Genomic DNA, 13,935 nt, shown 5'->3' with positions numbered 1-13,935 from the left:
AATTTAAACCAACTACCTCTTGAAATCTCAACATATACATTAATTTGTCCTAATATACCTATAATAGAAAGAATAACGTTCAATTAGAATCTTATTAGTAGCCCCTCGTAAAAATTCATTACAAAAGTTGACCGATATCTCCAACCTACCCTCGTAGCAAAAAAATGCATGCGCAGATGATGGTATATATTCCTCTAGTTATCGCCTCCTCTCCCTAACGGGCAAAATTAATTGGATTTGAATACAAGTTGCATCGTACAGTCCAGTATAGCAATCCCTAGTGCGCATGTCTTAGATTCGCTTTGCGTGTGCAACGATTTCAATCATTTAGTCGAGCAGTTAGTGATGTGATCTGTTGTGCTCTCGCCATATATGATATTTGCATCATTCTTATAATAAACGTATTTCATTTTGTTCTGCATATCATGAGTAAGTTAATTATTACTTGAGAGAGTTGCCATATGCATACTGGTCACCTAATGCGTATTAGGTCATTTATTTCTAAACAAAGGCTTTATATTGTAAGTTCTAATTAAATCGATAAAGTAGGAACAAAAATTCCGTTACAATAATTGTTTTGTTGTGAATTATAAGAGATTGAAGAAATCAGGTGAGTTTTCTGAGCTTTCTTTATAAGAAATATTTTTGTGTTTAATTACATATAAACTTATTCAAGAAGTACTATTTTCTTATAGATACGCTTCGCGCTTTAGGATACCGGTATCCGAAGCATACTGTATCCATTGCCTTGGAAAAATGATTATATCACAAATATTTATCAATAATAATTAAAAAATTGTGGACAATTAGCAACTTCAGTAGTTAAAGATTGGTTTCAAATTATAATATTCCTATAAATTATTACTAAATAATATATAAATCACATTTGAAATTAAGTGGTACGCATATGGCAGTTCTCCTCTACCAATTTAGTAAATGAATATTTTTAATTTTATTTATTTTTTATATATTTAAAACTGATTTTTTTAAAATTTGAATTATAGATCAACCTCTAAAAATGTCCCAGAAAAAGAAATGCTAGCAATATTCTGTTGAATATGTAAAGTTTGGTTTTATTTCTAGCCAACTTTTAATGTGTTTGCTGTGCCATCAGGTATTTTCTAATGAAGCAATGAAACCATCCCGGATAATTGAACATTTAAAAAAAAAACATCCCGACAAGCAGGACAAAGACATTGAATATTTCGACAATTTAAAAACGATGTTTACCAAAAGAAATACAATAATCAATGTAATCAAAACACCAACCACAAATATAAATAAGGGATTGGAGATGTCATATAAGATTTCACGTATAATAACTCCGAATGTGAAACCTCATAATATTGGAGAGAAATTATTATTACCGGTTATAAAGGAAGTTCTTCAGCAGATCCAGCCAATATTAGAGCAAGTGTCGAACAATGAACTTTGAGTGATTCCAAATTTATAGACTGAAGTACACATTAAAAAAGGAAAATCAATAATATTACCGAAACTAGACTTCAAGTTTTTAAATAATCAAATTTATAAATCTCTAAATTTAACTAAAATAGATTTTGAAAAATTATTTGAAATAAATAAAATTGCTTGAAATATAAAACCAATTCATGAAATTTATAATCCGCAAAGCCATGTATCAATAGGACTATTTACGATAATAATAATAATTTGTGTAATTTTAATAATATTATGGTTAATTCGAAAATATAAGAAAATTTTTAAGAAAACAGATCTATGAAGAAAAGAAGAAATCAAATTATAGTACGAGATTCGGCTCTAGGATTAGTGCGTTCATCGGTTTTTTCATAAAAACCGAATTTTTATGTATATTTATAATTAGGAGAATATATATTTATCAAGTTGTCTACCAAAATTTGGCCGCCAGTATTTTTAATTGAATTATTTTTAATTGATTTTTGGAAAAAAATATCGTTCACTTGTTTTTTAAATAAAATAACGTCTACATCACGGCAATTTATATAAAGATTAAAAAAATCATGGTTGCCGTTGCTCACTTGGCCGCACCTCTTCTTATATTTCCGTAACTCTTATTTAATAATCTGAATCATCGGATCATCCCTACAAATATCAGAATTGTCGTCACTATCGAAAGATTTGTCTATGGAATCACATAGCACACTCTTAACTTGCGTCGGAGTTGAGTCTCCCAGGAACCACGTTGGTTTTAGAAAACCATCGAATAGCAGCCAGCCATTATTTTCCGAGCTGAACTTGATACAGTCCGGTTCAGTGGCATTTAAACACATCGAATTAATAAAGATTGTCCGAAACAGTTTCAAAGATTTCCAGCACGGTGGAATGTGCGTTGAGTTCAAACCTTTAATTCTTTTCATAAATTTTTCATTACTTTGTTTTGAAGCGTACATTTTGTTAAATAATAAAAATCTTGCGGCATTTACACTTTGACACTTTGAGAGTCCATACATAAGGCACGTAAACTCTTGGACTGCATCAATTTTGGTTTCATTAAAGAGCAGGATTCGTCAGTGACGCAAAAACTTGTTGAATTAGTGGGTGCTTCATAAATAGATTCAAGGGCCGAAGTTTTCCTTTGTTGAAAAATGCAGCCGTGTAGTCGCAACCCGTGTAGGCGTGAAAAGCGGGAAGAGCAAGACATAAAGTCGTGCCTAATTTTATTGATAACTCAATAAGTTAGAGAGAGTCAGCACATAACATCATTTGTCAGACGAGGATAGCGATTGCAGCCTGTGCGATGCTTTTAAGCCATTGCGCATGCGGCGAATGTTAGTGTTCTCAACAGCTGCGGTATTTTATTCTTACATAAAACCACACTGTTTTGGAGTTCGTAATGCATAACGTTTTATATTTACATTATTATTCTATTTTTCCATCTAAAAATTATTAAATTAATTAACGTAAAATGAAATTGATAAAGATGAAGTCGTGTTTTCTGTGTAACGAAAAAATCAATGTACTAGATTTTGATAATGCATCATTCAAAAAGTACTCGCTAATGTTATTGTTTCGTCGTAAAAAAAATATAAATATCATAACACTTTATTAACAATTGAATCTACTAATGATTTTGGATATCATACAGAGTGTCTCCAAAAAATTACAGTTCTAGAGCAGAAAGATAAAGAAGAATTTGAAGAGTTTTGCAAAACACAAACCGTAAGTAAAATTTCAATTGAACTTAAGAATAATATAGGTTATAGATACAAAATAAATGACACTGTGCTAACTTTGAGATTTTTTGTTAAAAATGATTTTTTTTAAATTTTTTATTGTTATAAAAATAAATTACTGCATTTTTCAAAAAATTAACAATTTAACGATTTTAATTAATATATTTTTTAAATAATTATCAATTTAAAAAATTAATTAATGCCCTTTTTTCAAAATACAATTAATAAACCTTTTTTTTAATTAATGATTTAAAAATTTAATGTTTTTTCTTTTTTGTTTAACTAATTCATTAATACTAATAACTTGAAAAATTACCTAATGCATAATTTGAAAAAATTAATTAATTAATTTAAAAAAAATTTATTAATTTAAAAAAAAATTAATGATTACATAAAAATAATAAATTACAAAAAAATTATTATTGTTTATTTTTATGAAAAATCGCGGTTACTTGGTACAATCTACTAATTTCTATTATATTACGTTTCTTAGATAGGTAAAATTTATCAGGTATTCGGACCTTTTTGAACCTTATTTCAAACAAACAATAAAATCATTCAGCAGTATAATGTGGAGAAATAAATACCGACTTTCTCTGTTGACTATACGTTATATCTTTACAAAAAAATATGTCAATGTCTATATTTGAAAAATTAAAGAAAAAACGAAGATTATATATTTATATTCACTTAGATCAACTCAATATTTTCATTTAATTATATCAAATACAAGGAAATTGGGCTGTTGGATGACAATGTAACATTTAACTGTAACACCATATTGTTTATAATTTACAGATTCCGAGGCTCCCTCCAGATCTCCATGAACAAAGTATTCCTGCTGTAAGCTGTGATCTAGTAAGTACATACAGTAGTAATAATATGAATCGAATATCAAAAATACATTACTAGAGCCAAGCTTTTGATACAAATTGACTTTCAACACATACATTTATTTTGCAGGAAGAATCAAGAGCTTCATTGAATGATCATCCAACCACACTTTCAATAGACGACCAGTTTACTATGACTACTTCAAACGAGCAGCCTAGTACATCTACGCAGGAAGTTGATCATTCTCAGTCTTCTCAAGATTTGTCATCTGCTGCTACAGTATCCCAGCAAGCTATTTCATCAACACCCAAAAACAAAAAGTCAACCTGCCTTTTTTGTGATCATGTTGAGAAAAAAGTTGGTAAAAAAAGAACTTATGTATCGTTTCCGCAATCGGAAGCAACAGTTGAAACAATAAAATCAATGGCCGTAAAATAAAATGACTCAAAGCTATTAATAAAACTAGAAAGCACTCAAACTGTTGCTTACCATTTAACTTGTTTTTCATAATATCAGATTTCACTGAAACGGCAATGTGAGGAACATTCAGAGCCAAGATATTGGCACAAAAACCGTCAATTTCATCAGTTAGCATTCGGGGCAATTTCGGAAATTATAACGTCGGAAATTATTGAGAAAAATCGCATTATGTATCTCACTGATTTTTTATCTCAATATAAATATCATTGATATTGGAATTTTCTGAAGGTCAAGTACGCGCTGAAGATCTACAGGAATATCGTGCTGAAAATTTAGAAAATAAAATTATTAAAGCTTTTGGCGATCGACTTACTGTGGAGTCATCTATGGGAGCTACAAAAAGGAAAATTGTCTATAAGTATGACATGTACACGTCACGATTAGCTGGTGAAATAGCTAAATTACAATTTACTGAAAAGAATCGATGCAGAGATGTCGCTTACGAATTACAAAACTGTATAACATCTCAGGAAAGTATGAAGCTACCAGAAAATCTGACTCCAGAGGATGTCATTCTCGGAGAGTGTAATATTCCAGAACAACTATTGAATTTCGTGTGTGACTTAGTTCAAGATCCAGATACTCGACGTAAAAATTCAGATGACGACTTAGTGAAAATGAAGTCTGTGTATAGTGATCTGATTTATATTGTAACCAAAGGTAGAGTCAAACCGTCAAAACATCTTACGCTAGGGTTATCAATGAAATCTAAGACAAGTTCACGAAAAGTTCTGACGATATTGAATAGATATGGACATACAATAGGCTATAATTTAGCTGAGAGATTTAAACTGAGATAACGTATAGTTCCCAAAAAGAAAACAATGTTATATCAGCCGGTATTAGCAGAGTTAATGGACTAAGTACGCACGTAGCTTTCGATAATTTTGACCGTTTTGTCGATACAGCCACTAGGAAAGATACTCTGCACGATACAGTCGGTATCATTTATCAGTTTCGCAGTAAAAATGATAACCCTAACAATATGGACAATTCGGGTACTTCTGATTCAGAATCCTTAGGCGCATATGTTCATGAAGATCCTACGGAGGCTCTTGCACCAGCTCGTAAGAGACGGCGTTTTGAAGCACCTCCAAAGGAAATTCGTCCCTTCGTTAAGACACCTTTTACAAGTATGACGTTTCTTCCTTTTCAGACAATTACTGAGACAATCGATGCATGTCACTCAGAAAAATTGATTGCAATTAATAAGGATTTGTTGTGGAGTATGTCTTTATCTCAAATTGATTCGGTACCCATGTAGTTAGGTTATAACTGCAAAATTGGCATTGATGGGAGTAAAATTCAGACAGTCGAGTACTTACCACCAATAAATGAATCTCCTACGTCGCTAGCTGTTGTTCAGGAAACTCTTAACATTGCAAAGGAAGTTGCTAAGAATTGTAATCAACAGCAGATCATAGCTACTTACGATTTAGCAATAGCCAAATAGCTTTGCAGATTCAACATACTAAAAAGCCAGAATTTGATGATATATTCATTAATTTAGGTGCATTCTATACCCAAATGGCTTTCTTTAAAGCAATTTGAAAGTATATTGATTCCAGTGGATTAATAGAGATTTTAGTTGAAGCGGCTACATCCCTTGGCTTCTGGTGCTCTGCAGATTCTTCATTTTGAAAAATATTTGTCCGAAATTGGCATGGATGATGTTGAAATATTAAACGAAGATTTAAACGCGATAACGAATACTTCGTGTGGAATCAATGAGAGCTTTGTTTTACCTGATTCTTTGCATAAAATACTGGAGGGTTATAAACAGTTCCGCGAAATAACACTTCGGAGCGGCCATGGAAAGACAGCCCAATCTTACTTGCAGTATACTGAACATATTTCTTCGATTTTCTAGAAGTATTCGTTGCAGTAATTTTGAGCTCTACTTAGATTCTATCTTCGAAATGTGTACTTACTTTTTTGCATTCAATCAGCCGAATTATGCCAAATGGGCTGATATGTATTAAAACAACTTAATCAAGCTGAAGGTTGAAAATTCAACTCTACTTCAGGAATTTCGTGAAGGTGCATTTGGTATTAGACGCACAAAATCATGCTTAGGCATATCACCTGTCGACTTGACTTTAGAGCAGACGATCAATGCTGATGCCGGTAATACCTTGAATGGTGTTAGCCATTTTACAAACTCGATCGCTGCACCAGAAAGATGGGCTCTTAGTCATAGTGTCAGAACTAAAATTGTGTCGTTTGTAAAAGCAGAAATCGGATTAACTCAAGCCGATGATACTTCTTATACGTTACAGAAGAATCGAATCGAGAAAGACTCTAAGACTAAACAGTATTGTTGAAACGATCAATTTGTCAACTGGTAAAGCGGCATCCTTAAATGTTACCAATTGTTTACTCATCGTTAAGTCTTTAGACGAAGAACAAAAGTTAAAATTTTTTTTGGAATGTTTCGAAGATTCATCAAGATTTGTGAGACCAATAATTCGTAATAAAATAAATAACTTTGCTTCAGACTGTATTAAAAAAAGTATAAAGAGTACCACCGGAGACAAAAAAACATTACTTAAAATGGAACGAGATATTTTCGGACGTCTGTTAGCAATTGCTATAAATCAAAAAGTTGACATTGAATACTGTCTGTCATTCCCTCTTGTGCCTGTACCTCCTGCACTATTTCATTGTTCAGGCGACATGATGAAGACGGATAAGTCAACTTTAGGTAAACAATTGACTGCAAAGATTGACCACAAACATTTGGTAAAATAGCAGAATCGATATTGATGAAACTTTGCTCGGAAAATACTCTGGAAGTACATATCATATTTGATAGATATTTAACGCCTAGCATTAAAAATTGCGATCAGCAAAATCGAGAAGGAATTGATATTCCATATACAATTAATGGACTTTTGTAAAAAAGACCGAATGATTTTTTAAAAAGCTTGAAGAATTTTCGTTTCAAAGAAAGCCTGGTAAAATTCTTAGCTGACCATTGGGTTGATGATTCTTTTGCTACAATATTAGGATTATTAAATTATTTATTTATTATTATTAAATTATTATTAAAAATTTATATTACTGTTGGAGAACAATGTTTTTCATATTTTTCTGTTGGAAATTTCGTAGTGAAAACTGAAGAAACTGAATTAGCATGTAAACATGAAGAAGTATTTTCCACATAAGTAAAATACCTGAAAATTCAAAAATTTTGGTAAAAACAGCAGTCACTGACGTTTTAATAATTTTATTAGGTAATATGCATAAATTTCCTAATTTGCAAATTTGGTTGGCAAACAGTTCATTGAACAAAAGTAAAAATAAAGATGAAGTTTACATTAACTGTACAGAGTTATCAATAAAATTAGGCGCGACTTTATGTATTGCTCTTCCCGCTTTTCACGCCTACACGGCTGCATTTTTCAACAAAGGAAAACTTCGGCCCTTGGATTTATTTATGAAGCACCCACTAATTCAACAAGTTTTTGCGTCACTGACGAATCCTGCTCTTTAATGAAACCAAAATTGATGCAGTCCAAGAGTTTACGTGCCTTATGTATGCACTCTCAAAGTGTCAAAGTGTAAATGCCGCAAGATTTTTATTATTTAACAAAATGTATGCTTCAAAACAAAGTAATGAAAAATTTATGAAGAGAATTAAAGGTTTGAACTGGAAATCTTTGAAACTGTTGCGGACAATCTTTGTTAATTCGATGTGGTTATTAAATGCCACTGAACTAGACTGTATCAAGTTCAGCCCGAAAAATAATTGCTGGCTGCTATTCGATGGTTTTCTAAAACCAACATGGTTCCTGGGAGACTCAACTCCAACGCAAGTTAAGAGTGTGCTATGTGATTCCATGGACAAATCTTCCGATATGTCTAGGATAGATAGATTAATAAGTCACTTGAAAACCAGTGGCACACCTCCACCAGGTCAAAAACATGAACCTGTTCAATATGCATTACTACAAGGGAATAGAAAAAGTGAAAAGAAAATTTTAGACCTATGGTGCAATATGAATTTTTCAGGAAATACTTCTCGGAAAATTTTAATATCACATTCGGTAATGCAAAATCTGACACGTGTCAAAAATTGTATCAAAATGATTAATCAAATTGACGGTGCATATACAGAAACTGAGAGAGACAGACTTAAGGCAGAAAAATCATTGCATGTTGCAAAAGCCGAAACCTTCTACGAACAGCTTAAACTGAAGTCGGAACTATCTAAAACTACTGCTCACATGGAAGTTATAACTTTCGACTACCAACAAAATTTTCCGTTACCAGTATCATCAAGTGGGGAAGTATTGTATAAGATTCAAATGTGGGTCTATAACTTCTGTATCCATGTCGCAAGCACTGGCATAAGTTATTTTTTTCTATATGATGAAACCATTTCTGGAAATGGACAAAACGAAGTCATCAGTCATCAAAAATCTTTAGGAGAATACAAGAAATGTTGAATATAATAAAATATATTGTTGCTTCGCACATCTTTTTGTTTATACCGAACCTCTACAACACCTTTATGCATTATGCAGAATGTAAAACAAAATTGTCTTAGGGACACATAATAGATATTGGGGCAAACACGAGGATCTTCAAATATTCTAAAGGAAGAAACAAATATATTTTATTTAATCAAGAAATAGAGGAAGAGTCGGCTCAGATAGATATAAGGAGTTTATATACAGGATTTTTACAAGGATATAGAATAAGTATAATATACTCCGCCTGGTGTGTTTCGGTGTGGTGGATGGAGTAGCCCACTGGACACAACTGCCGGTCCCAAGCCCGGGTAAAGGAGGAGGGTCAAGTCGATAGGCCAGCCCCCTATCACTTGGAAAAAACTTCTTTTGGCTAAAAATCCGAAAACTAGGCCTCGGAATATGGATGATCAAAATGGAAAACGACAATGGCAACGAAAATGGACTATGATTTGTAGAACATGGAATATACAGGGAATTAGAACGAAGGTAGATGACATTTTACAATAAATTAAAAAACATAAATTGGACTTTATTGCTCTCTCTGAAACAAAGAAAAAAGGACAAGGTACACAAACACTCGGGGAATATATCCACATATACAGCGGCGTTAACAAAGAAGAACATGCAAAAAGGGGTATATTGCTCCTTATACATGAGAAGTATAAGAAGAACGTCTCCAGCTGGGAAGCAATAAGCGATAGAACAATAAAAGTTAATGTCAATTTAAAAGGCTGCAAAATAACAATAATTGCTACTTATGGACCTAATGAAGACGCACGGGTAGATGAAAAAGAAAAGTATTATGAAACGCTAAATGAGCTAATATCTCAGACAGGTAACGATCGAGAAATCATAATACTGGGAGACCTAAATGCTAGAACTGGCAAAGAAACGAAGCATGAGATAATAGGGCCCTACGGTGAAAATACCAGGAATGATAATGGCTCCAGGTTGATAGATGTCTGTCAACATAACTTACTAAGAATAATGAATGGGTATTTTAAACATAAGGAAATACACACATATACATGGACGCAAATAACTAGAAATCTAAGATCAATAATCGACTATCTTATAATGAAACAAAAAACGAAGATAAAAACGCACAATGTCAGAGTATATCGATCCGCAGAATGTGGAAGTGACCATCATCTGATAAAAGCTAAGTTAATAATGCCAATAATCAAAGACAACAAACAAAAGAATCAACTGCAAAACAGTAAAGATTTAACAGATATAGATATACCAAACTATAATATAGAAAGCCTTATGAACGAGAGCACAAAATTATTATACTAACAAAGACTGGACCAAAACCTCCCACAGGAGTACGAACAAGAACCAACAGACAATCTTACCAAAGTAGTAATTGACAGCATACACAAAGCAGCCAAAGAAGCCTTAGGATATAAAGAAATGAGAAAGAGAACACGAAATTATTGGTGGACTGAACAACTGCAAAATTTAAAAGAACAAAAACAACGATTGTATCATACCTGGCTAAGCACTAAAAAAGCAGAACATAGGGAACAATATAGTGAAGCTGTATCAAAATTTAAAACCGCTGCGATAGAGGCCAAAAACCTCAGCTGGGAAAATAAATGCAAGGAATTGGATACCTATTTAGGAGGACGCCAATCCAGGGAATCGTGGAGATTTATAGATAATGTTAGATCTGGCAGAAAAGAAAATATCCCAATAGGCACCATATCACCAAATAAATGGCAAGACTATTACCGCTCATTACTCAGAGAACAGAGATCTGAATATAGTAACATGCCGGCTGAAGACATACGGATTACAGGTGAACCAATAAAAATCAACGTAGAAAAAACAAAGAAAACTATAACACTACTTAAAAATGGGCGCGCTCCTGGTCCAGAGGGAATACCTGCAGAATTAATAAAAGCAGGAACAAATAGGCTGTTTAATATCCTAACAGAAATTATCAATAGACATCTAAATGGAGAACCAATACCGCAAACGTGGAAAGAAGGATGGATCACGTCCATATACAAGAAAGGAAATAAGGAAGACTGCAATAATTATAGGGGCATTACAGTGACTAGTACGCTCAGTAGGTTATACGGAAAAATAATAAAGGAGATCATTTGTGAAGAATATCACCCATACGAATCCGAGGAACAAAACGGCTTCAGAGCAGGTCGATCGACGATAGATAGTATTTTCTGTCTATCACAAATAATCGAAAAGAGAACCGTAAGATCACAAGAAGTGCACCTACTATTGGTAGACTTGAAGAAAGCGTATGACACAGTACCTGTCTCAAAATTATGGGAGGTTCTGGAAAGAACGAGCATAATTACCACTCTAATAAAGGCTATAAAAGAACTATACAGAGACACAACAGCAAAAATAAAAATAGGTAACAAGGTGACAGACGGCTTCAAAACAACCAAAGGCTTGCGACAAGGGTGTTGTTTATCCCCAACTCTGTTCAACATATACATAGATGAAGCCCTAAGAATTTGGAAGAAAAAATGTAAAGGAATGGGACTAACTATTGGGGAGAGCACCTTGTATACACTGCACTATGCCGATGACCAGGTAGTGGTAGCACAGGAAAAAGAAGTTCTGGAGTACATGTCTAGAAAACTTATAGAAGAATACCAAAAATGGGGTCTACAGGTTAGCACGGAGAAGACACAATACATATGTATAGGATCAGAAGATTCACCTGGGGATTTAGATCTAGAGGGAAAAATAATTAAAAACTGTAAGGAATGCATATACCTAGGTGTAAAACTAACAACAACAGGACGAAACGAGGAAACAATTAGGGACAGAATAACCAAAGGAAGAAAAGTAATAAGAGCCCTGAACTCAGTGCTGTGGCAAAAGAATATTAGACCAGAAACAAAAAAGAGAATATACAACGCCATTTTACAACCAATAATTACATATAGCTCCGAGGTTTGGCAACTTACAGAAAAGCAAAAAAATAACTTAAATGCAGTGGAAATGGATTTCTGGAGGAGAGCAGCAAGAATATCTAGAACGGAACATATAAGAAACGAGGAAATAAGAAGACAATTGAAAGTAGAAAGAACTTTAGTAGAAGATATAGAAAAGAAACAGTTGATTTGGTACGGACACGTTAAGAGAATGGGAAGAGAACGACTACCAAGAATAATATTAGAATGGACCCCCACAGAAAAAAGAAAGAGGGGAAGACCACCTAGAACATGGCTACAAGGAATCACTAGAGCAATGTCCGAAAGGAACCTAGCAGTCGACGACTGGCAAGATAGACAGGCCTGGAGATTAGGAACCCAAAGGCGTATAACGCTATAAAAGGGGATATATATATATTATTAGAGATGCGGAAGATGAGGTTGTCAGCTTAGCATACCTAGATAGGAACCACAATAAAATAAAAAAAGGAGCAAGTTTTCGAACTTATATGAATGGAAATGAGGTTCAAGCAATAAGGGACTCGAACATAACGTACCTACGGCCCAAACCCCAACCAGACAACTGACGTCACGTTATAACCAGAGTTCAGAGGAATTAGATACATTGTTACTGGTAAAGAAACCATGGCTGAAAGGATGTGGATGAGCCCTCTTTCACAAAGCCAATGCTTAAGGGGGATTTTCCCGTCGATGATAGCGATTACGCACCTATTTCAGATTATACACAAAAAGAAGATGATATTGTAAGAGAGGACATTTTAGAGGAGGATTTTGACATTTAATGAAGAGACCAACAAAAAATTTAAGAAGAAAAGGGTCTTGTTATTACGACCTTACCCACGTTAAAGCTGCACTATACGAGGCGGATCTTCTTATTGTTTCCGAATCAAATAAAAAACTGACTGAGGGGGTGGTTGGGTGCAAGATAAAAGTAAGGACGTAGCGTTATTCTTTAGGAACAGGGATGTTGGGGTCATAACCATCAAGCTCGTGATTGAGCTTAACGGCGAGATCACGATGGTGGACTGCTACTTTTCTCCCAACATCCCTATGAGAGAATACAGAAGAAATGTTCAAAATCTGATGAATCCCGTCGTGGGATTGAAAAATTTTATGATTGTTGGGGACATCAACGCTAAATCGTCCCAATGGGGGTCTCCCACAAACGACGAAAGAGGGGACCTCTGGGACGACTGGATGGCCCAACTAAATATAATAGCACTAAACAATGAAAAACCAACTTTTGTAAGAGGAGCTAGCAGGAGTCACATAGATGTGAAATCAAAACAAAAATAACATATAAAAACAATAACACAAAAATAAAACACAAAATGATAAACCAAATAAAAAAATGGAAGACGGAAAGGTGATGCACTATGAAGCTCTTCAGTTAGTATTAAAAGAGGAAAACTATAAATTAATATGTAAAGAAAAGAAAAATTGAAATGATTAGATCCATCTTTAACGAACTACTGAGTAGGCAAGAGTTTCCTAGAGAGTTGAAAATAGCAAACTTAATATTGCTACTAATGCCTGGGAAACCCCCCGATTCGCCGTCCTCATCCGCCCTTCAAAAAATACTACCGAATATAGGGGGCCCTGTTAGTCAAAGGAGGAGGATGTTGCTGGAGATGATCCACTCCTTCCTCCTCTACGGGGCACTAGTATGGGCGGAAGTCATTAAATTCCTAAAATACAAAAACTTAATATCATGACGCAATGAAAATCGCTTATTCGGGTCTGCAGCGCATATAGAACCGTTTCCGCAATAGCGCTGCAGACCATCACGGGAACGATCCCTATTCGTATATTGGTCGATGAGAGGGTCAGAATATACAAGAGAGTTCAAACTGATCGAGAAGGGAAAACAATGGAAAAAATTAAAGAGGTAGAAAGAAAAATCAGTTTGGACAAATGGCAGCAAGAGTGGCAAGAGGAGGGTGCCAAGGCCGAGTGGACGAGGACACTGATACCGGACGTGCCCTACCTTAAAAACCTACCTAATTAAAAAATATTATTCGTATCTGAAAAACA

At 34.1% G+C, this 13,935-nt stretch overlaps 1 protein-coding gene across 3 annotated transcripts; it reads left to right on the top strand.

Moving 5' to 3' along the window:
- Positions 1–253: 253 nt before the first annotated feature.
- On the top strand, positions 254–9,152 carry LOC130892772 (uncharacterized). Of its 3 annotated transcripts, none has more exons than XM_057798379.1 (4): positions 254–429; positions 1,084–3,159; positions 3,972–4,031; positions 4,137–9,152. In XM_057798379.1, exon 4 carries the CDS (start codon positions 8,024–8,026, stop codon positions 8,936–8,938), a length of 915 nt encoding a protein of 304 aa, XP_057654362.1. In that variant the 5' UTR covers positions 254–429; positions 1,084–3,159; positions 3,972–4,031; positions 4,137–8,023; the 3' UTR covers positions 8,939–9,152. The 3 variants fall into 3 exon arrangements, with proteins under 3 accessions (XP_057654362.1, XP_057654363.1, XP_057654361.1); XM_057798380.1 differs by having other exon boundaries at positions 1,005–3,159; XM_057798378.1 differs by lacking the exons at positions 254–429; positions 1,084–3,159 and having other exon boundaries at positions 3,624–4,031.
- Positions 9,153–13,935: the final 4,783 nt, after the last annotated feature.

This window comes from Diorhabda carinulata, chromosome 4 (assembly GCF_026250575.1).
Source record: "Diorhabda carinulata isolate Delta chromosome 4, icDioCari1.1, whole genome shotgun sequence".
Classification (NCBI taxonomy): domain Eukaryota; kingdom Metazoa; phylum Arthropoda; class Insecta; order Coleoptera; family Chrysomelidae; genus Diorhabda; species Diorhabda carinulata.
This window is presented reverse-complemented; position numbering and strand designations above follow the sequence as displayed.